The sequence below is a fragment of the Notolabrus celidotus genome, chromosome 2 (assembly GCF_009762535.1).
Source record: "Notolabrus celidotus isolate fNotCel1 chromosome 2, fNotCel1.pri, whole genome shotgun sequence".
In the NCBI taxonomy this organism is placed as follows: domain Eukaryota; kingdom Metazoa; phylum Chordata; class Actinopteri; order Labriformes; family Labridae; genus Notolabrus; species Notolabrus celidotus.
In genome coordinates, this window is record NC_048273.1 from 25,047,090 (window position 1) to 25,071,118 (window position 24,029).

General features: G+C 42.8%; 1 protein-coding gene across 1 annotated transcript in view; it reads left to right on the top strand.

Moving 5' to 3' along the window:
- Positions 1–24,029, top strand: part of LOC117807627 (solute carrier family 22 member 23) — a 26,474-nt gene continuing 2,445 nt past the window's right edge. Inside the window, exons 1-9 of the mRNA XM_034676973.1 lie at positions 1–1,436; positions 3,441–3,544; positions 5,499–5,653; positions 17,597–17,783; positions 18,052–18,179; positions 20,692–20,794; positions 20,998–21,224; positions 23,065–23,097; positions 23,291–23,414. Coding sequence (XP_034532864.1) covers positions 1,008–1,436; positions 3,441–3,544; positions 5,499–5,653; positions 17,597–17,783; positions 18,052–18,179; positions 20,692–20,794; positions 20,998–21,224; positions 23,065–23,097; positions 23,291–23,414 — 1,490 coding nt within the window. The 5' untranslated portion in view covers positions 1–1,007. The remainder of the gene's footprint in view (positions 1,437–3,440; positions 3,545–5,498; positions 5,654–17,596; positions 17,784–18,051; positions 18,180–20,691; positions 20,795–20,997; positions 21,225–23,064; positions 23,098–23,290; positions 23,415–24,029) is intronic.

The window sequence follows — 24,029 nt, forward strand, 5'->3', positions numbered from 1 at the left end:
ATATGACGGCTATGAAAAAAAATCGTATGACGCAAAACCTCCGTGGGACGTTCAAGCAGACGCACTATTGCGTTGAAAAAAAAAACGCAGCAGCATCTCCTCTTTATCTCTTCATCATTAATCATCTTAAATCAATGAAAACGTGAATGACAGAATAATAACAAGCTATACTTTCAGTGGAGAGGGCAGAGGCTGCACAAAGGGGATCATTGTTGCCTGCAGATGCCCGTCAGTGGTGCAGTCGTCCTTTGAAGGATCTCCAATCGCAGCGCATAGCGCGACCGATGGAGGGCGGGGCTTGGTCTCCCCCATCTCTGCTCCAAGCCCCGCTTTGGCACCGTGTCCCATTGACTAGACGGTGACACACCGAGCAGCATTTCCTACCACGTCTCTGAACCCGACAACACCAAAGTGGACCGGGGATGACTGGGAGCTCAGGGGTTGTGTGTTTGAGAGGATAAGTGATGCGCACCTCAGGGAGGTCACAGTCTGGACAGGTATGAGACCTGTGGCGCTCGTGGATGAAGGACCTGCAGATGTTTAGTGGATCCTTGTGTGGATGTAGCTTTATATTCTACTAATACACTACCAGCAGGCCTGGCCCAGTTCAGCTCCACATGGATGGATCCCGCTCTAGGAGCTGAACTCATGGAATACAAACCTCATGTTGGTGAGCATGTCTGCCTGTCCGAGTCCACCCGCCTCCGGGAGCCTCTCCGCAGCCCTCTCCTCCTGACACAGCCCCCTTACTCGGACATCCCCTGGTCGCTTCGAGCCCCCTCACTATGAGGACGTCTGCTCGGTGATTTGGTGCCTCTGCACGCTTGCACGGATTGGAGACCGCTTATTTTTGGTTTGTGCTTTTGTTGGGTACACACAGGATTTATCTGCGCCGTGGGCTTTCTTTGTGTCAAAGGGCTTAACGCAGAGTGCGCGGACGGCAACAGAGCGGGAGCTTTGCTACGCCCGCTGTTGCGCCCAGCTGCTCTCTTTGTGGCCGGGCCGTGATGGCAGGCGGCCGGCCGGAGGCGCAGGACCACCCGCCTGAGAACGGCTTCAACCCGCTAGAGCACCCGGTGCCCCGGCTGCTGCCGCACATCGACGGCTCGGTTCTGCCGTCTCTGGGGGGCTTTGGGAAGCATCAGAAGCAGCTCGTGGTTCTGACCTGGATACCAGCATTGTTTATTGGCTTTAGCCAGTTTTCGGATTATTTCCTCCTGGCGCAGCCAAATGGCACGTGCGTGCAACCCCTGTCAAATCACAGTAACTGGACCTCTTCATCCCTGCCGGTCACCGTCACAAGCGCAGCGGCCGCGCTGCAGCTCACCGACAACAGCACCGGGGAGGGATACGGCGACGGCAGCGCTCTGCTGTGCGCCTGTAAGGAGTGGAGGCTGGAGCTGCAGACGGGACTTAGTCAGAATGTGGTTACCAAGGTAACGAGTGAGCACCAGATAGACCCACAGTGTTATCTCTCTGTCTGTTCATCACCATCCTCCTCCTCACCACCCTGCATCTTCATCATCACTGCCAGCATCAGTTTAGAGCCGCATACTCCAACACAGCTGATTGACAAGTTACCCACTGACCTCAATATAAGAGGATGTGTGTGTTTGAGTGAGCAAGGATCAGAGAAAACTGCAGCAGATGACTAAACTCTGCTGTACAGTCTCAGTATATGTATATACGTGTGTGTGTGTGTGTGTGTGTGTTTGTGTTTGTGTTTGTGTAAGTAAGTGTGTTTGTGTGTGTGTGTGTGTGTGTGTGTGTGTGTGTTAGCATATTTAAAGACTATATTTTAAATATATATGCAGAAAATCACATATGATGTACCAGATCACATATTTAAAATTAAATTGATGTCCAGTTCAGTGAACTGCATGTTTACCTCTCTCCCGATTAACACTGAATGAAACAGTCTATCTGTGCAAGGCTAGATTAGCAATTTGTCAACAACGACAAAAGTCCCAGAGAACCATCTGGGATGCCCTGATACACCATTTGATACTCAGTGAATCTGCTGTCGAGTCCAGCACCATAAATTGTTTCACCTCTCTTGACCTATTCATATTTTAGATACTGTCTGCACCAGCATATTTTGACCCATATATGAATGTTAAGTGACAACTTAAAGTGGCTGTGGTAATTGCTGCAGAAGAAAAGGTGAAAGTCAGGGGGGTGTTTAAGAGCTGTACAGTCCATTTTGGGGTAAGGGTTAGGGTGCATGGATAGGGACCAACCAAAACCCAACTTTAAACCAGAGAGACTTCAATTCAAGTCTTGTGTGAAACCAATAGTTACCTAACATCACTTACAACACGTACGGACTGTAGCCCACATATTTAGGGTTTCAAGTTTAACCCAAACCACCATCTTTCTCTTAACCTCATCAAACAAAAACAACAAATAAACAAATAAAACAACAAATAAACAGTGGTCCTGTGGATTAAACAAACTGTTTGGTTTAAGAGATGCAGGAAGAGTGATATTGAGACATCAATGTTTATTTTCACCCGACCTTGGTCATACTAATATTTTGCTATTCCCTGAAACCTTCTTGTCTTCCTTTTGTTCAGTTTTGTGCTTGAATGTTTCATATTACCAAACTAATATATTCAAATCACAGCAGTGCCAATTCTGAACCTGATCTAGCCGTTATCTTTCAGATGAATCCTGATGTGCAGCTGTGAAAAAAGCTACTTTGATGAACTATTTGGTCAGAAATCTTATCAGACAAAGAATTTGTAAAATATTAAAACTACATGCTTTTACAGAGTTTCACAGAAAAACTTATGTGCATGAATGATGTCAGTTTTCTCAGTGCTAACAGCCTATACATAATAAACGCACACTGACCGAGTTCTCCAACCATTTAACAACCAAAACCATCTTTCATACCCGATAATCAGCTCCTCTATTCTTTCCTCTCTGCTCCTCTGCACGGTCTGAGGCTCAGCGGGGAGTTCTGTAAATCACAGTTAAACACAACACTTCTATAAATCTCATCCTAAATTGTTCTGCTGATCTTGTGTGGACACATTTCAGGGTTGTGCGCGAGTGTAGAGTACACACTGCCTCCACATGTGTCCTTGGCTTACTTTCAGAAGCTGAGAGCTGCGGCGGTATGTTCACTGACCCATGTGCACAGAGGAAAGAGTGCAGAGCTATTGATTTCTGTTATTATAGACACGCGCCCACATTCACACACATGCTGCTCTGCCCCCCACACACACAGAAAGCTGCACATTTGAATTTTTCAGTAGAGTTGGTGGCATGTTTGCACACTCATCAACCTTCATGAATTATCAAAACCCTGAGTCAGAGTGGAAGAGTTTGACAGACTTGTTTCTGCAAAGCTGATGTTTATTTCCCTTTATATCTCACTGTGGTGGTTTTCTGTGAAATGTGTTAAACATCTGTCTGCCTTTGTTCCTTTTCAGTGGAACCTGGTGTGTGATTCAGCCTGGAAGGTGCACATTGCCAAGTTTTCTCTGCTGGTGGGCTCCATATTTGGATACCTAGTGATGGGTGTCATGGCTGACTGGTAAGCTGCCTCTTTTGTGTCTCTCTGTTAGTTAGCTCTCAATAAAAGAGACATCTTAATGCTAGAAATGCATCATATGTTCTCTCTTACATATCAGTGCAGATGTTTTGTTGTGTAGGTTTTGGGAACTGTGTCTCCAGTAATAAACGTTAAAGACAACTTGTGTTTTGCTTATTCTCTTTTTAAACTGTGAAAAGTTATTTTTAAACGAAGAGTTCAGGACAATGTTAGTGGGTCAGTTAGTCTCTACTTTGGTTAGTGGTGTGTACAGCAAAATGCAAACATCAGCATGCTTACAGGCTTTTCCAAGTGTTATATTCACCATTTTAATGATCCTAGTCGAGTGCCTTAGTATGCCAGTATTTCTTAATGAATGTTGTTAGTTAACCCGATGACCAAAAATTAAAGTTATTCAAAGTTTATTTTGTTGCAATTTAATGGAAATTCAGCCAATAACTGCAAAGACATTTCACTCAGAATCAAAGAATGTTATTCAAATTATCTCTCATTCAGCTGTCCAAAAGTCCAGAAAATAGTCTTCACAAGTTTTCCTCTGGGGACTATGAATACCTGAATTTGACATTTGTAGATATAACTCAGTCTGGAGCAATTAGTCAACTCACACTGCGCCTCTATACGCCATGCTACAATGCTACAACAACTCTGACCAAAAACTATGACTTAATGCAAAAACATGACTGCTATTTTGTAAACAGAACATTTTCCCACCATGGAGCTGAAAGTGTTGTTGTGGGAAATCAAAAAGACAACAAGTTAGATGAAGCAAAACTTTAAGAAACTATAAATAGCACCACTGTCAACGGCACACCATCAGAGCAGAGCTTTTCTGTGACGGGTATGAAGAGGGAACAGATTTATATAAGATTTGATGCTAAAAGCTGTCCAAACGTAATATGAGAAGAGGTCAAGGGTATCTGAAAGTCTCAGAGATAAAGAATGATTTTAAAGCTAATAGATCTTCTAACACTGACTAAACTGTATATATATATATATATATATATATATATATATAAAATACTGCTAGAAAAACTAGACGTAGGAATCCTCTTCATACATACACAAGCCATTATTGGGATATGTTAAACTGTACTTCATTGAGAAGTTTTTATTTTAGGTTCTATTTTGAAGAGACAATAAATGTGGGGAGTAGAGAGTTGGGGACAACATGCAGCAAATGGTCATGGCCAGGAATCAAACCAGTGACCGCTGCAAGGAGGACTACAGCCCCTGTAAACGGGGCAGACGCTTAAACCACCAGGCCAATGGGTACTATATTGAACTAGTTATTACAAATATTGTAAATATTTTGATTGTATACAGGAGATGGTTGCAATTGGCAAATCATGCAAAAATTTAAACAATGCAAATGCATGAGACTCAATGTCTGAATTGGTCTGGTTTATCCACAAACTTCACAGCAAGCATTGACCTCTTCCTCCACGGTTCAATAAGTGGTGTCCATCAGTTTCCAGGACATCATCCTCAGACAAAAAAGTATCTACTCAATCAATCAAGTCACACTTTTGATATCTCACAACACGGACAGTTCAAACCAAATCTAATCGATTGACTGAGTAAGATAACATTAGGTCATTGGGTGAACTGACCCTTTAAAGCATGCTGTTGACCGTCACATGCACAGTGGTCACGCCTGCAGCCTGTCAGCTACCTGAGCAGCAGCGTGGGAAAATAGTCCCTGCATTGTGTTAAGGATCAGTAACCATGGCAGCAATGTAAAGAAATTCATGGGCCGAGCATGCTTCAGCTCTGACCTGACCTACTGACCCACAAACACCCCCTCTTCTTAGACCAGGACGTCCACAGAGTCAGGGGGACACAAAGACTGGATCGTCCTTTCACCCGCCTGCCCATCAACAGCTTCACTCCTCAGTTTGTGACAGTTTCTCTCTCTCTGCTTGTCTCTGCCTCGAAGGTTTGGCCGGCACCCGGTGTTGATTCTGTCGGTTCTTTTCATGCTGGTGTTTGGTCTGAGTGTTGCCTTCTCTGTAAACGTCACCATGTTCAGCACCTTGCGCTTCTTTGAGGGTTTCTGCTTGGCGGGCCTCGCTCTCTCCCTCTTCGTGCTCAGTAAGTACATGCTTTCACCTCTTCATGCATGTCTGCTTTTTTAGTTCTTCCTTTCCTGCTGATGTGTTTCCTCACACTTTATTCCTCTCCTCTGTTGTGTTTATTTAAACCATTCATAACTGCTGAAGTAGATTCATGGAGTCCAGGACTGTCCTGGCTCTAAGCTCTAAAACACTAAAATCTCCTGGTTTCTCCCAAATTAAAATAATAGTTGTCCATCAAAGTTTAAGTTTAAGTTGTAGCCTTTGATTCATATCATAGGCAAGTGTATAAATCTGTCTGTGTGCTAACGAATAGCTTTCATGGCTAACGAAAGAAATTCAGCAGCTCTTTTCCTTCCATCATGGTAACAACGATGCTGCCTTACTGGTTTTCATCAGTGTAAACATCACCTTGTTATGGCAAAGTGCTCAGCACTAAAATAATTACCCCCCTCCTGATGAAGACGCCTTCGCTATTTGTGTGAAACTGCATAAATGTGCGCCTGCATGATTGTGTAAGGGTGCTGGTTTGAGGGGGTTTGAAAATATGGTCACGCTATTGACCTACTTTTCAAATCTCTCCCTAAACTTCAGAGAAATATTTCTGTCTGTGTCCCGACGAAGGCAAACATGTAGCTCTGCATACCGACTTGATTTCCTGATAGCTCAAAATGTATCCTCACTTAACGATGAGGAGGATACTCTGTTTCATCTAAAAGACTTTTAGACAAATGTTGGAAATAAAAAGCTAACGTGAATCTTTTCTTTTTATTAGCTTTTTAATGCTTTTATCAAGAGGAAGGGATAGTGGATTGATGCGAAACTGGGCAGAGAGCAGGGAATGACATACAGCTAAAGGCCACTGGTCAGATGTGAACCCTCCCGCTTTGAAGACTAAAGTCTCTGTTCATGGAGAGCCTGATTTAACCACTGAGACAAACTGTCACTCTTTGTGAATCTGGTAGTTATTTCATGAAATCGACACCAACATTTTCAACAGAGCTGTACATTTTCAAAATAAATCTGATACTTCTGCAGGTCAAATGTTTGCACACAGATTAAGGAGAGTTAAGTGCAAGTAACCTGCTAGTGTGTTACTGATTCAGGAGCCTGGCCACCTTTTCTACCAGCAGAACAACCATAGAGAGCAAGTGTTGGGGATATTATGAAGAATGTACTGCTCACACTGTCATGCTGGTAAAACCTTTGGGATCTGTTTGGTTTGCAGATTTAAGAATGGTGTTTGGATCACTTATGGGAAGTGCTTATCCAGACGATCATATCGTGTGCTGCGTAGAAAGCACTGCTTGTGTTTCTTTAGGTGTTTTCAAGCGGTGGATGGATGAGACGTTCAAAGGTTTGTTGTGACACGGTAAACCTTTTTAAAGATAGAGCTAAAGGTTTGTTTTGGTGCTGCTCCTCATGTGAAAATGTTCCTCCATGTCTCCTCTGTAAATCTTTAAAACAGCCTGCAGCTAAGGTGTTTTTAATAACACTTAACTGGCAGACACTGCCTGACATTTTTTCCCAAGCACCCTCACCGTCTCCTGCATTCCTGTCTGTCCCCTCTCCTGCCACTGTCCCCGTCTCCCTCACCCTTTGCAGGCCTCCTCTCTTTCAGCAGATTAGTCATAACATTAAGCGTGAAGCCAGGGCAGACTTAGATGGGGCGAGTTTTTGTCCCTCTCAGCAGGGGTTCCAGATAAATCTCAGCTGAACTGCTTCTAAAAACAAACAAACAAAATGGACGCCTCTGAGCCGTCTGCCGAGAGGCTCCCGAGGAAGGATTTAATCTGTGATTTATGCAAGGGCAAATACAGCACAGATAGAGATGTGATTTGTGGCTATTTAAATCATTGGAGGGTGTAAATGTGAGAGTGGGAAGGGATTTATAACCATCCTATATCCTGAGCATGGAGTGAAGACAACGCTGTTAACAGAAAAATGGATTCATAACAGGATACAGGGATTAACGTGACTAACAGCTAAAAAAATGGGTCAACACATAGAATAAAACGTGAAGTACTTTCAACATCTGCTTTTGCACCCCTTATTTGAACAATCTGATTGGACGTCTATAAAGTATATCATAAAATATTCAGATAGCTGAGCTGTAAAAATGCCTTTCAGTCTGTTTTTTCTGATTTACAGTTGTCTCCTCAGGGCTCAAATTAACATTTTGTCTCACAGTGCTGCCTGAATCCTGAAATATCTTTATTTGTTGGCCTGAATCCAGTGACAGGTCAGCAAGTTTAGCCCCAATAATACCTCTGTGTGCTTTTATGATAATCTGTATTTTTAATCGTGGATTGTAAACTGTCTACAGTCTTCTCTATCTTCCTAATTTGCATTTTACAGCTTATGTGAATTACCCCCAACTCTATTCATCATATTAAAGATGTGCTACATTAGGCTTTTGTTTTAATCCCGAAGCAGACCCAACGTGGCATCAATAAATACAAAAAAAACTATCGCAAATAGGTCTGTCAAACAAAATATTTTTATTTGCGATTCATCTCTGAATTTCAATACTTGAGCATAATGGATTTTAAAATTCCATTATTTTGCATTTCACAACAGTTTTTAGGTCCATATGATCAACACTCAGCAATTCTTACACATGCATTGATTCAGCGATCCAGTGCATGCAATGAAATGTCCTTTATGATCGTATGATCTTTGTAACTTTTAGACTAAATATTCAAATAAATTCTGCTCTGCTACACCACCATGGTCTGAAACTATGGTTATGTCTCACTTCTCTAAAATTGCATCGATGCATCCCTCAAATAAGCCTGGTTTATTCTTCTACGTCGACTCTACGTTGTAGGTCTGTGTAGCCCTGTTCTTGCGCAGAGGCTCACGTGGTGTGCATCCCCTGAACAATGTAACTACACTGTCTTAAAGACCCAAACTGCAAACCCATTACACATTTAAGCTTCCCTAATAACAACAGAAACATAAATGCTTGCTAGAATTTGCAGCTCCAGTAGCAGTATGACCAGAGCGTCACTACCTCACCAAGTAATCATCCACTAACAAATACAAATAGAAAGTCAGATAGTTATCATATTGTTCACCTTATGGTATTTTTAGCAGTTTCTTTACACTACTGTAAGTCTAGACCACATTCCCTCCTCTGTCTCTTTGTCTCTATAGTTTGTTCATTCCCGTCACCCACAGGAACCCTCTCACCCTCACACATTTACTGTCATTACCGGCTGTTTGCCAAACAAAAATACCTGTAATGGGAGCCCATTTTATATATTTCACTTGTTTGTGTGCTCAGTGTTTTGGCAGTGATGGGATAAGTCGATCTGTGTGTTGTGTGTTTTGCCGGTAGTGTGAGAGAACAGATTGTATGCCTGCACTTTGAAGTACGACAAAAAGGTGTTGGTGTGAGTCTGTGTGAGGTGCACATGAATACAGTAGGAGGAACAGGCGGCTCGCTGCCACAGAATGACTCGCTTTGAACCAAACTCACGTTATTACTGCAGATAATAGACATCCTATTCACAGTAATAAAACACCAATATGAACACCGCACAGTGAATTGGGAAGAGATGTGGCGCTTCCTATATATACTACCTCAAAAGCCGGATACATGAGCTGTGTAGAAATGCAGCCTAGTTTGCAGAGATTGGACTGAATATGAAACTTTCACCACTGTACCTGCTTTCTTCTTTGTTGTTTGCCAAAAGGTGGACAACAGACACCCTGCAGGACAGAAGGAGCACAGTATAGTGTTTTGGCAGAGACACATTGTTGCCTTTTGTTACCTCTGTGCATGCACGGTGGATTCAAAATGAAAATATGGATATGAGAAGAAGTACCGACCTGCAGATTTAATTTGATGGTCTTCGCATCCATGTTGTGTGGAAGTTGGACGTGCGCCTCTTTTTTATGCAGACCTCCAATATTAAAAACAAAGTAGCAGGATAGCAGTCCTAAGGGAACAAGAGAGGCAACACAAAATGAAAAAATAAGGATTTCCATTTGGATATCTTCATGCACAGTCTAAATATCTCTTGGAAAATTGTTTGGATATGACCAAATTCAAGAGAACATCATCAAAAAGTGCTGCATTTGCTAATTGAGATATGACAGATCAGCTATTCCTGATGGTTGAGATGAAACTGTGTTACCCACAACAGAACCTGGTTATCCAGATTTCAAACAAACAAAACGTTCCTGCGCTCTAGTTAAAATGATAAGCACTCAGTGAAATTACCCATCCTGTTACACCCCCTTATTTATGCTCTACTGATACGTTACATAATGTACAACATGGCTCCTTAATGTCCCCCACGACCTGATTGTACAGACAGATGGGGACAGATGGGCAGCGAGAGCCAGCACATCTCTGGGGTTATTAAGTGGGCACCTCCCCTCCACCTCAGGAGGCCTGACAGTTAGCTCTGGTGTCTGGAACCATTCCCCTTCATGAGAGAAGGATAGATAGGATTCACCCTCGCTGGGTTAGGCTGTACTTTCTACCTACCCTATATCTGATCCAAAAGTCTAATCTAAGACCCATCCATTGCCGTGACCTTTACTAGCCTCTGAGGGCTTGTATGGCTGTAAGATCAGGGCTGAGATACATGAAACTGACGATTTCACCCCAACAGAAAAGGTTCAGGCAGTCAAGAGATTGCGCAGTTAGAAGCCTTCAGTGTAGCCAGAATCTTATTTAAAAAATGATAATAATGACGTGGAACAGATCAAGCTTCTTTGTTTGTATGCTAAGACAGGTATCTTGTCCATTCAGGGATTACCAGGTGTGTACCTTGCTGGCTTGTTTACGTGTTTTTCTGGTCTTAATGTCGTCTTCAGCAGGCAAAACACATGCTCCTCCTTTTCTGTTTGAAAAATCCTCATTTGCTTCCCATTGTCCTGCTGTGCTGCACAAAAATCAGACATCAGTGTTTAAAAAAGGACAGATGTTTACACCTCACATGAAAGCACTGTAACATCAGGGTCAGTGTTGCATTCAGCACTAATATGCAGAAAACTAAAATGATCACAACACTGTCATAAAGCTGTACTGTGCAGTGATGTTTAAACACAGCAGAGGCATCATTATTGTAGAGTCTGTTGCCGCTGAGGCAGCAGCAGGGAGCAGATCAGATAGAGGAGCACAAAATATGCATGTATCATGAATATATAATGTATTATGGATGATTGCACAGTTAGTATTTATGTATATGTGCTATGGTTGTGCTGTAGTATCGTGCTTATCCCCTCACAGAAACACTCTTTCTGCATGCCCTCTCTTTCTCTCCTTCCACCCTCTGTCACTTTAAATGTGCTGCTGAATTTCTGTTTCTAAATCCAGAAGCTCTCTGGCCTTTTCCATTTTCTCTCTATCCTTCCCTTGACTCTCCTCTGCCCCATTCATCCCCTCTTCCTCCCCCTCCTCTTCAACTCCCTCTCTTTCTCACACTACCATTTTATTACTACCCTGACTGTCTAATTTTCTTGAGGCTCATTTAAAATCTCTCATCATTTGGTTATCTCTCCGCAGCACGCAGCGCATAATAAACTCCACTGGAGATGTCAGCTAATTTAAATGTCTTTATATGTGTGTTTGTGTGTGTTGTGTACATATTTGGTTGTTACAGCAATTCTGCACAGGCTTATTAGTTTGGAATGTAGCACCCACCTCAGGGCCTTCCTCTGGGAGCTGTAAGGAAACAGCTTCTCTTTCTTTGCAGCTTCTTCCTCATTGCTCTCTGCAATCCAGGAAAATATACAGTCAGTAACACCATCTCCATCATAGAAAATGTTATCATGTCGACATAATTGTTGTGTGGCCATAAAGTACTGAAAGTTGAACCTTTTGAGTTCTCATCCTCCCCCTCCTGATGGTATGAAAACCTGCTCCTTCACAGTAAATGTAGTCAGCTTAGATTTACTGCAGTCAAAGTTAATGAATTCCAATGACAACTCAAAGTCGTAGCAAAAAAGAAACATCAGAGGTCCACTGAAACTTCTTAAACCACTGCTGCAGCATGATCCAGTTATCTGCTATTGATCCATGAGCTCAAGCCTTCCCCAACAACAAGCACTTCGCCAACAAATTACCAACTATGCAGCCTCCTGTGGAGCTCCAGAGCCGCATTCATCTATGGAGAGTGTTAGGAGCCCAGTTATTGACTTGAAACTTGCAGCTATAAACATTAAAACTTGGACTCAGGGGCAGAGAAATTGGATTTTTGGACCGAAAATAGCCTCGGGTTAAGGGAATACAAAAATATATTGTTGTTTGAGTTACCTATGACACTACTAGAGGAGGAAATACAGTTTTAGTTGTAGTATTAGGTGCATGAGGGCTTATCAGGGCAACAAAAGATTTTAATATTTTAAAAGTCCTATGACCATGAAGTGATAAAAACCTGGAACATTGCCTGATGTTGTCATCACAGCCAACAATCAGAGACTTGTCAGACTTCAAAGTAACTTCTAGTCTGAGGCGCTGATTCCTCCAGTGGTTTAGGGTGCGCCCAATGTACTGTATCTGTTGTCCTCATCATAGCAGCCCCTGGTTTATCTCCCGGTCAGGACTCTTTAGTGCATGTCTTCTACCGCTCTCTACTTCCAACATTCTCTTTCTCTCTTCAGTTGTCCTGTCCAAAAAAAGACAAAATAACTTTTAAAATGCACTTTTCTGTTGACTTGAAATTTCTCTCAAAACATACACACCGAGTACTACTTGAACACAGTTGAAAGGACAGGCCTGAGAGAAGTTCTCAGTTGTAAAAACACTGCATTGATGAACTAGTGAACTTGACAGTGATCTTAAGTAAGATCGGACCCGGGACTTCAAAGCAAAAACATTCAAGCCTGGAGTTTGTCCTGGTACTATAGTTTAGAGAAAAAATGCCAAATGCAAGCATAGTTGTTTAACATTGTTCTGTAAATTTTTCAAAAGACTTGTCAAGAGATTTGAAGTACTAGACGCTTCCTCAGAAACAATTTTAACTTGAACTTTCCACGAAACGACAAACTTGAGATAATTTCTTGGATAGAAAAGCTTATGTGATCCTAATAGTGACCCTACTCCTGACTCAAATGCCAATTACATGACTTGAAACTATAAGAGAAAACATTCAAGTTTCACGTTGACTCATTTAGGTTGTGGGACAGTAGAGACGCAGGCCTTTCTGAATGCTGTCACAATTATCACGATTCAGAAACCTCTAAGACGTTGACTGTACTCACAGTTTTCTCATGAAATCATGCCAGTCAGCTCATATTTCCCTCTAAGGGGACTTGAGACTCGTTCTTGCACATATTTTACTTGATTCTGACAGAGAAGACAAACTCAACAGCAGTTTTGAGTTGGAACAAACAACAGCGGGGGAACATATTATGCTGCAGGAGTTTTTTAAAAAGTTAATACAGAACTTTTTGTATTTCAGTTCTCACAAATTGTGTCAACATTTGGATCCATTGTGCACGGCGTGAATCCCAGCTGACTGGAGCTTGTGTAGAAAGCTCAAATATTTCAGAGACACTTTTTAAGGCCTTCAGGGAATATGCAGTTGATACTCAAACAATACATCTTTTGAGAATGAAGTTAGCATGGAACCTTAGGGGCTAAGCTACAGTTATTTTACACCAAGGAGACAAGGTTAATATCAGTACCTTTTCCACTCTATCACTGCTCCTCAGAGGCTTGGTGATAAAGAAGTGTATGTGTGTTTGTGTGTTTGAGTTTATATGAGCTGAGGGGATGACGACTGCTGACTCAGCTGGGGGAAAAGTACTGCCCTGTCACGCTGTGCCCTTGTCAGGCACTGTATCTGTTTTCCTCCCCTGCCTCTCTGTGAAGTCACCCACCTAAAGCCGTCCAAAACTCAAAGGTATTCAGGTTACAGTATGAATCGTAGAGAGGCAGAACATCCTCACATTTTCCATCACTTGCACCCACTCCATGTGGGGGTGAAATACTGTATCTGTGCAGGGCTGTGAGAAGAGCCAGGGCTTGAGCTCCTCTTTCTTTTTGACACTATTGTGTTATTAGTTTAACTTGTGAGTGCGAGACGATGAATATCAAAAGTGACTGTAATAATAGGAGCTGTTATGACTGTATGTAAATTATACTCGTCTCCTCTTTCCATATGATCGACACCTTTCTCGCCCTGCACCTTTGAGCTTTAAAGAAAACTGCTGCTTCCAGACCTTGTTGGACAGCACAACACAAAAAGAAAACAGCTCTAATGAAGCAAAACAGCCCTCAGCTTTGTGACTATGTAAATGATCAAAATTGCCTCCAGTTAATTTACTGAAGGTCAACTTATTGATGCTCATTAATATTCCTGTGCTTCACTTCCTCCTCTCTGAAAGTCTGGCTCTATTGTCTGTGCCACCACCTGCAGCCCTCCTGTACATGCACAGACTGTAGTTCTGCAGTTCTCACTCTGAACTCACGCTGTTAGTGAGACAAATGTCTCTCCACTCTGCTCTCATGCCTCAGGCAAGGTTAGCAGGGGAGCAGCAGACAACAGAGAGAGTGTGTAAGTGGTGGTGGTGTCAGCCGTCTGTCATCAAAGATTACTCTGGTCATCAGATCAGCTGCTGTTTGTTGCCTTCTCTTTGTTTCTACACTCCCTTTCTTCCATTATACTTTTTGTTTTCCTCAGACTCTGCAACTGTCTGCTTTCAAGCTGTAAAGGCAGCGGAGGGGCTGCTCTGTGAAAGGAAGAGGAGGAGGAGGAGGAGAGAGGGAGGGAGGGGTAAAGATGGTGGGTGGAGATGGGGGATGGTGGCTTTACAAAGGTTGAGGGAGCCACTTCAGCCCTGATGAGCAAGAGGGAAGAGTGGGCAGGAGGGAGGGGGGGATCAGCTCACGGGGGAGGCAGGGGGGCAGTGAGATAATCAGCACAAGGAGAACCATTCTCCCACTCAGCTGGAACAAAAGGTCCTTGCCAGTGTGTGTGTGTGTGCGTGCGTGCGTGCGTGCGTGCGTGCGTGCGTGCGTGCGTGCGTGCGTGCGTGCGTGCGTGCGTGCGTGCGTGCGTGCGTGCATGTGTGTGTGTGTGTGTGTGTGTGTGTGTGTGTTTGATATCCCAGTAGAGTCAGCGGGATCAGAAACCTCCCATGAGAGTCGGGGAGTGGTTTTTGTTTTGTGAGGTAGGTTTAGAGATGCATTATCATTGCCAAGGTACAGTTGATGTCTCCAGACTGTGTGTGTGTGCTCACCGCATCTAATCCATGCTTATTGACTGCTGCATTGGATGGAGTCCCAAAGACACACACGGCTGCGTCTCCAGATCAGGCACACAGGGAGCCAGTAACACATGCAATAAAGCAGAATACTTGAATATGTTATACTACATGGATAAAAAGTATATGTATCATGTTTCAGTGTGCTTCAGCTACAATACAGGTAGTTACTCTAAAGATATAAACATATTCGGTTGCAAATGGCTCTCTAATTCAGATGCAATCCTCATATTCTTCAATTCCTGGGGTGTACAATTTATTAAATCCACATCATTATGGGAATCAACAATTTCCAAGCTAGCAGCCATAACACAGAACGAACGATTTTTGAAGAAGATGTGGATCAGAGCATGGGGGTGGATCTCTCAGGGAATTATTTCTGATTAAATGCTCATTAGATTATCTTAAAAGGTTTGAGCGCTTCCTTATCTCCCACTCAAATTTCACTCTGGCACCTTTCTCACTTTGAGAAGCAAAAGAGGAAACCAGACAAACTTACTTCTCAAAAGCACTGCTGTGATGTTGGATGTAACAGGATCTGTGATTAATTAAAATGCACTGCCAGCAGTATTTTTTTTGATGAAGATTGTGATCATATGATGGCTGAAATACAAATATTTTCTCGCTAACAGGATCCCAATATATCTTGAAATATTGACTGCTAATTCCTAGTACATGAATCATTCCGTGTGGCAGGATTCTTGCTGATAGGCGGTCCTACTGGCTACAATGCACCAAACTCTTGAAAGGCCCCTTGACTTGGCGCAGACCTATTCTTGCTGGCCCTGCCAGTAAATTTCAAGCCGATGTGAAAACTCAGCAGGGTTAGGGTCAGCAAATTTAACTGGGAGTGAGTAGAGCTTTGACATGTATATCCTGCAACGGTTGCACTATGATCTTTATGCATGTAATGAAGCTGCTTCATGCCCCCCAGCATGTTACTCCAACTCAATTGTTGGTACTGCGTATAAGTCCAATTACATGCATTGATATATAGGCAAAAAACACCTTTGAGGCATGTTCCCAGTAACCATGTGAGTCATTAGAACAGCCCCCACAGTCATATCATCAAGTACATGAGTCCACTGATGTGGACTTTACATCTTCTGACTGTCGCTAGTTCCCTCAAATACATATTCTGCATGTAAGACATAAACTCATGCTGGAGATTTTTGATCTGATTTCATGACTTCATGACATGTTCTAATCTTGTTTCCAGGCAACATGTAATGTCATAAAAATGTGACCCATTCCTCAACTGTACCATCTCAAGCCCTCAGGGTCCCATGCTCTCATGAACTGCACGCCTGATGCCATTAGAGGCCATGAGGCTCCAGTGCTCAGGCTTTAGAATTGACATAAGTGTCACATTCTGCTTCAACCCCCATCTTGGACATCTAGTAAATAAATACTACGCTGTGATCTCCTCAGTACCTGCCCCCCTCCCATCTGACACAGAGAAAATCACTCTGTGAGAGATGTGCGTGAATAAGCAACTTTAGAGAATTTCACAGGCAGGCAGGCCCATGTGCAAAGGGCTAACGTGCCATGTTGTCTCATCACTCTTTTCCTGTCAGATTGTCACAAAAAACAGACCTCTGTTTTCTCTTTGTGCTATTATCACTGTTACTGTTAGTCAGCTCAAGGTCTAAATAAGTTTTACCCCACTATGTGGCTGGCTGACAGGCTGAGATGCACGAAGACAGGGTGCAGAGAGAGGCAGACAGGCAAGTTGAGGATTACGGGTCAGCGCAATTTCCTTTATCTGTATTGGTTCCTGCAGGGAAGGTTTTAGGAGACATTAACTGTGAAACTGTCCGACTGGTGCTGAAGGAAGCAGAGATGAAGGGATTTCCAGTAATACCTTCATTTTGTCTTTCTCAGCCTCCCTGCCGTGTGTACAAACCAAATCATTCTTATCTTTGTCATCTCTCTCTCTCTCTCTCTCTCTCTCTCTCTCTCTCTCTCTCTCTCTCTCTCTCTCTCTGCTTTTAGTTCCCTCCTACCGCCTTCCTCCATCTGCTTTTCTCTCTCTGCCTCCCATTTGCTACTCTTTATTATCTTTCCTCCAGTGATACCACTACTGAATGGAGGGGCTATTTTGTGTCCTTTGAGGGGAAAAGTAATTTGTATTCTGCCCATCTCTTCTTACTTTCCCCGCTCCCTCTTCTCCCCCTCTCTCTCTCCTCTTCTCCACAATAAGAAGTGATGCCACATGAGGCCAGGTTAGTGAGCCCCCCCCCCCTCCTTCCTGCTCTGTCTCCTTCTCACTCCTCATCCCCCAACAATGGTCACCTTCAAAAAGACCTTGCCATATGGGCCAGGCCATCTGGACTGTACCATGTTACAGGCAGTAGGGGAGAGAACAGAAAGCCCAGAAACTCTCACTGAGCAGCTGAACCGTCTCAAAAGCCTCAACGTGCAGTCCATCCTAACCTCACAAAGACGTCTGTTGGTGTTAAACTCCTGAAATCTCAGGGGACACATCAGTAATATTCCTCTCAATAATTCAGAGAGAGAATTCAATACTGGCTCCACCATTAAACAAACACACACACCACACTCTTCCAGGCCATTAGGGCTGCTGTTAACTGTATGATGGTAATCACATCCATGGACACCACACACAATCCAGCTAATACATAATTCACTCGTCTCCTGGTAGAGTACAAGAATCCATTTTTTATGTGCGACTAAATCGTCCTCTCCCTCTCCTCTCTGTGTCTTTATTTAGGGATCGAGCTTTGTTTGCCAGCCTGGCGTTTCTCCATGACCATGGTGGCCAGTTTTCTGATGGTGGGCGGGCAGCTTCTGATGCCAGGGGTGGCCGCTCTGTGCCGCAATTGGCCCGACCGGGATGACTGGCAGGTCCTGCAGATCGTCATAATCAGCCCTTTCGTTCTGATGCTTCCCTACGTCTGGTGAGTCCCACCCTCAGAGGAATTCCACAGCAGGGAGAGGGGGGCTAGATTCTTCCCGCGCTGAGCCAGGCGATGGCTTGTACTGTACACACTGGACCACACAGAGCTGAGCTTCAACTTCCGAACAATACTGTCTTTCTTCTTTTGTTCTTCTTCTTCTTCCCTCTTCTGTCTGTTTTTTCTTCTTGCTTTGACTAATCTTTTCCAATCCTTCTTTGTCTTCTGTCCACACATCCTTCCCTTCTTCTATTTCTCTCACTCTCTGCAGGATTTTTCCCGAGTCGTTGCGCTGGTTGCTGGCCACCCAGCACTACAGGAGGTCGAAAGCCATGATGCTCCGCATCGCAAAAAAGAACCAGGTTGACATGACAACAGAGCCGAGTGGAGTCCTCACAGGTGAAGATTTCTGAAGGAACACTTAAACTGTAAAATCACTAAAATGTATTTCCCTTTGAATATATTTCTTCTTTTGTTTTATTCACAGTCATTCTAACTCAACATCTATGTTTGAGCATGTTCAAATTACCAAGGTGTCAAATAGTGACCCTCATACTGATGCAAAGGGTTGCATGAGACACAAATACCTTTAAACTGGCTACAATCTTTGAACCTGTTCACCACAGTCCAACAACAACAATATTATTTTTAGGAGTAATGACTAACTGTTGATGCCAATGTAGCCATGAGTTAGCAAGAAGGGACTTCCTGTAATGACTTCTTCTACTTCTTCTCAGTTGTTGTAATTAGCTTCTTACAAATTGCAATCCTGTAGCAGTGCTGCGACACAGTTCTGCCATCACAACCCATTTGTACTTGCAGAGTGAACCCCCAAACAGCATAATACTGGTTCCAGTATGTGATTTAACATTGCATTACAGCGCTGTGGGAGCGCAAGAGGCACTGCTTGTAAACACACATTGGGAGCACTACATACACACACACACACACTCAGGCATGCACAAACACACAGCGCTGCTTTACCCTGTCCACCTCACTCTGCCTCTGTTACTACCTTCTGGGGAGGAGAACGGCTTTGTATGCATTACACATTGAGGATGAGATGTGGTGTAAATATACCAGCTTGAAATGTCAGTGTGTAAGAGCCTTTTGTTTACAGCCTGAATAAAAACTTGAAAAGTGAAGGAGGAGTTGAAATTCAAAGGTGACATCTAAGAGCAGATTATTAGTTGCACCTGCTTGCAAATATTTGTTAAAAGAGTTTCATAAAAGCTGCCTCTTCATCAGAGGAGTGCTCCTCCGCCTCTTTTGCTCTCAACTCAGAATGATTTCGTGCATGCAAACAAAGTTCACTAAACTTATGTATGACATCACTGGGACTATATAAAGGGATACCAGAACACTTGCAGAACCAGAAATGTTGTGAGATGTAAATATAAACTCTCATAAGACTGAGAAAGTCAATTTGGGATGAAGTTTTGGAAGATGTTTGGTCAAATAACACGTTCCCCAACAAACAGCTAACATGCTGCTATCTGTGGAGCTTCAGAGCTCCATGGTGATCGTGAATCATGCAACCCAAGTGTATTTGGCGCTGTTGCAAAGAAAAACAGTGTTTGGAGGAATGTTTTTTAACATGCATTCAAACTAGGAACATCAGCACTCAGATTAAAGTCAATGTTTGGATCAAAAACAAATCTGTGTTTATGGAAATGAAAGTGCTGCGTTTGGGTTGTTCTTGTTTACCACTTCAACTGCAACAAAGGATTCTTAACTAACCTGCTAACTATCACTTTACCATCTTATCATCTGTAGTGATGATGATCAGACAGCTACTGACTTCATATAACAAGTAATCACTGATCCAAACTGCCTCACCAAACCTCCAACCTAAGGCCACTAAGGCCAAAGAGCACTTGTTTGAATCCCTGAATCCGATGTTTCAGTGTTGCGTTTACAGACCCCTCGTTCATTTCCTTATCGTTAACCATGGCTTGTATGTGCCTAAACCTAACCACAAAGACTGTTTGAAACTAACTGCTATACAGACAGAAAATAAAGCTAACACATGCATCTGTATAACACACAACAAGCACTATCTTGTTCGTCTGAAAGGGTGCGACAAAGCGCAGGTATGAGGCGACATGGGAGGAGAATAAGTTGCTTTGTTATGTTGCATCTGCTTCTCGCTGTATGATGAAATGGTCATGCAATGAACATGAAGACACTGATTCGCACACAAAGAATCAAAGATTTCGTTTCATATGCGCAAATATGCTGTAGGTTTTCAACCAGCCTCTCTACACTCTTTACATGATGTAATTGCAATCAGACAAACGTTTACATACTCCAGATCTCTCCCTGGAAGATCGATACACTCAGACTTCTGTGTTGGGCTGCAACTAATGGTGATTATTATCTGTGTTTAATCTGTCACTTACTTTTCAGACTCATAGTTTCATGTGAAAATGTCTAAAAATGATGCAAACTATCAATCAGAGCATCATGGAGCGCAATGTCATCTCTATCTGTTGCTTGTTTTTCCAATATATCCAAAGACATTACATTTACATATAAAAGGAAGGAACGATCACATTTGAGAAGCTGAATCTAGCGTGAATAATGACTTAAAACATTCAGTGATTTATCAAAAAAAGTTATAAAGATTTGTCTTGCAGAGTGCAGTCTTTAGAGAAGTGACATGTTTGTGATTTGCGTCACTTAGATTGCTCTCATTTTTCCTCCTGTGCGTTTGTGATTGATTCAGTGTGTCTCCCTCGGTGGACAAACGGACAGATAGATGATGAGAGAGGACAAATGAATGTCCTATATCTATCTAAAGGCCCCATGGCACATTAGCTTGTCAGTGCTAAAGGTCCCTCAGCGGCATGCCTCTCATTACCTCCTGAAAGGAAAGGTCTGAAGGTGTGCGTTTCATGTTTCCTCACAGAGCTGGAGCAGGAGCTGCACAAGAAACCCCAGAGGACCTGCATCGTGAAAATGATGAGCACCAGGAACCTGTGGAAAAACATTGTGGTGCTGTGTGTCAACTCGTAAGTGTGTCAAGGTGGTGTGTGGGCTCATGAAGATATTTTGCAATGCATTGAGGGAATATGAATAAGACATTAAGTCGCCCCAAGAGAGAAATAAAGACATGTACAGTATGTAAGTGTAAAACCAGCTCGCTCCAGATGCACACACAGGTACTGTAAATCTCTGTCTCCTCCCTCATTATTTCTCTCTGTGTTGTTCGTAGGCTGACCGGTTATGGGATCCACCACTGCTTCGCCCGCAGTATGATGGACCCAGAGGCCCAGCCCACCGCTCTGTGCCACGCTGATTACTACACCATGGCTGGCATTGCTGTAGCAACCTGCCTGGCTCTTTGTCCCGCTGTGGGGTTGATGGGCCGGCGTGGAGGGCTACTCACCTTCATGATTATAACAGCGCTGGCTTCACTGCTACAGCTGGGTCTGCTCAACTGTGAGTAATCAAAGGAAAATCGTCGGCAAGATAAATGTGTTGTTTTTCACTCTGAGCACTATTGATGACGCCAGTCTGACTTTAGACTCTGGAGTTGAACATACAGGTGAACAGCTACAGTGATAGAAACTGGGAATTGGTTTCAACTTATGAATCAATGGGTCTGGATTTAAGATTGTTGTTTTGAGTGGTGATCGTTTACTTGGGTACCTATAGTTTGATCTTTTGATGTTTCTTGGTGTGTTTTCAGTCCTTCATGGGACTCAATGGTTGCATTGATTATATTATACTAGCTTAGTGCTGTAATGATGTAAAATCAGCTTTGGCTTTGGTTTACAAGTTCTGGGTAGCTTTTAGACATTTAGACTAAGAAAAAATAATAGTAATTTAGGTTATTTTGCAAATTCAAGCTTTTTAGCCCAAGTATGATTCTTTGGCACTGAAAGGGAAAACGTGTAGTATCAGATTGTCAGTTCTTACTGATTAGTGAAGAGAATTCTGGCTCTTTTCAGTGGTCCTTATCATGTGGCTCAGAAATGAGTCGGCTCTTTCCACTCCCAAATGGCTCTTCAGGGTACTATTTTGGCTTTTGCAAAATCAGCCATTTACAGCGATGTTTTGATCTATGACTGATATGTGTGCATGTATTTTACTTTAGATATTAATTATGACTATCATTAACGACATCATTCCCTGGAAAAACACTATTTTACATGATGTTTGGTGTAAAAACATCAGTACTATACTATCAAGCACATGCCCTCTGAGCACCGTCATCACCTCCCCCCCGCATCTGGTTGGTAGAACAGCACACACATTCACACAGCAGTCAGTCAGTGCATGGTGTGCCTGTGACCAAGCAGTGTGGAGAGAAGATCGTCACTTTATTCTTTACTAACTACAAAAAGGAGAATAAAGGAAACCAGCTCTCAAACGGAGCTGGCTCATAACGTGTACATACAAGAGCCAGCTCTTAGAAACAATTCATTCACGACCGACACATCACTGTTACTGGTGTTGTGTGATGATAACACATTAAAAACACACTTTGGCACTGACTGTTATAAGTTGTGTTTTCATATAAATATGTGGCTACAGAAAAATTTAAACATGAGAAGTAATGACATAATTCAACAAATCTGTCTCAAGCCAGTAGCAGGACAGTTACACTTACCTAATGTTAAGAGTTATGTCATCCCTTCTTTTGGGATCGAAGCTTAGTTACAAACATAGGCATCAAAATAGTTGGCCGAGGATCTTACATAAGAGCTCTAAAAACCCCACTGTGGCTGACACACTGCTTTTGTACACTTGCAGATGTGCAGGTGCATTTTGAGGAAGTCCATTTTTTGTTATGAAATGCAAGAAGGAAAAAAAAATACTCGGATGACTGATTTTTTATACAAGCACTCAGCTTATGTAATCTGCATGTTAAGAATGACTCGACAGACCAGCTGTGCAGAGCTGTGATTGGAGAGATACTTTGGTTGAAAAGTTATTCAGAAGATTATGAAATACTTGTCCTTGCATTTCAAAACAGAAAGTTGAAATCCGACAGTGAATTGAGTTTCACTTGCACATTTTTCATGCCGTCTCGGGTTCATTAAAAACGGCACAGACTGCAAGTCTCAGTCGAATAGCAGCTTCCCCCTTTCTCCCAGTTTTGACCTACATATGCAGCACAGAAGTCATTATTTCAGGCTTCACTGATAAACTGCTCTGAGTTCTCCTGAAGGCTGTTTCTCATTCTGCCTGTCTTGAGTCAGCACTGTGCCGCCCTTTGTGCTTACTAATGACATGTTCTCCTCTTTATCCTCTCATGCTCGCTGATGGGATCCAGTGATTGGGAAGTACAGCCTTCGTCATGACGCAGGTAGAGATTCTTAGACATAAAATGATTCACTTGAATAAGAAATGATACATTGAGCAGAGGGGAAAGCTATATTGTTGTGTGATTTTTGGATATTTCTTTTTCGCCCTGAGGTTTTTTGTTAAATTAGCCGTTTGTGCTTCATGGTCAGGGTTTTTGGTACACTTACCTTCTCTCCTCCTCCTCCTCTGCACAGTTCTGCGAGACAGTCTGAACAGGAAATTCTCAGTGGCTTTCTCCATCATCGGCATGTTCTCCTCTCATGCAGTGAGCCAACTCAGCATCTTCTTTTGTGCTGAAATCACTCCGACAGTTATCAGGTGAGCCTGGATGGTCATAAACACACAATACAACACTTAGGGGAGCTGTCTTACTTTTCATTACACCCACACATAGAGTCGCTGATGAAGCACAGATGGGGGAGAATCACTTTCCCTTTGCTGAATAAAATGGACTCTATATGTGTGTCTGTCGTATATGTGCCTCTATACTCTAAGTCTAAAAATGAGCTCCATAGTGTCTACAAAACATATAGTTTTTGACTTCATAATGCTGGCTCTGAAGTTTATTTTTCCCTCTGTACTTCAAAAAGATGTAAGTACACTGATCGTGTGCGAAAACTAAAAACATGCATGTTTGCAAAATAGTCCTTACTGCATATTATTACAGCTCTTGTTCTCATAACCTTTTGGCACCACCTTGTGGTGAAGTTTTGACTGACACATGAGTACAGATTTAATCCCTGCTAAGGTCACAGTTGGCTTCAAATAAAAACCTTTACATCAAGTGTTGTTCAAAGGTGTGTAAAAGTACTCATCTTTGAACCAGTTAGCTTTACAGGGAAGAAAGCATGAAAAAAGGGTGCGAGGATGAATTGACAAATAGAAATCCACCTTCTCATTTTCAGACTCATGTTCTTCATAGGTATTCACACA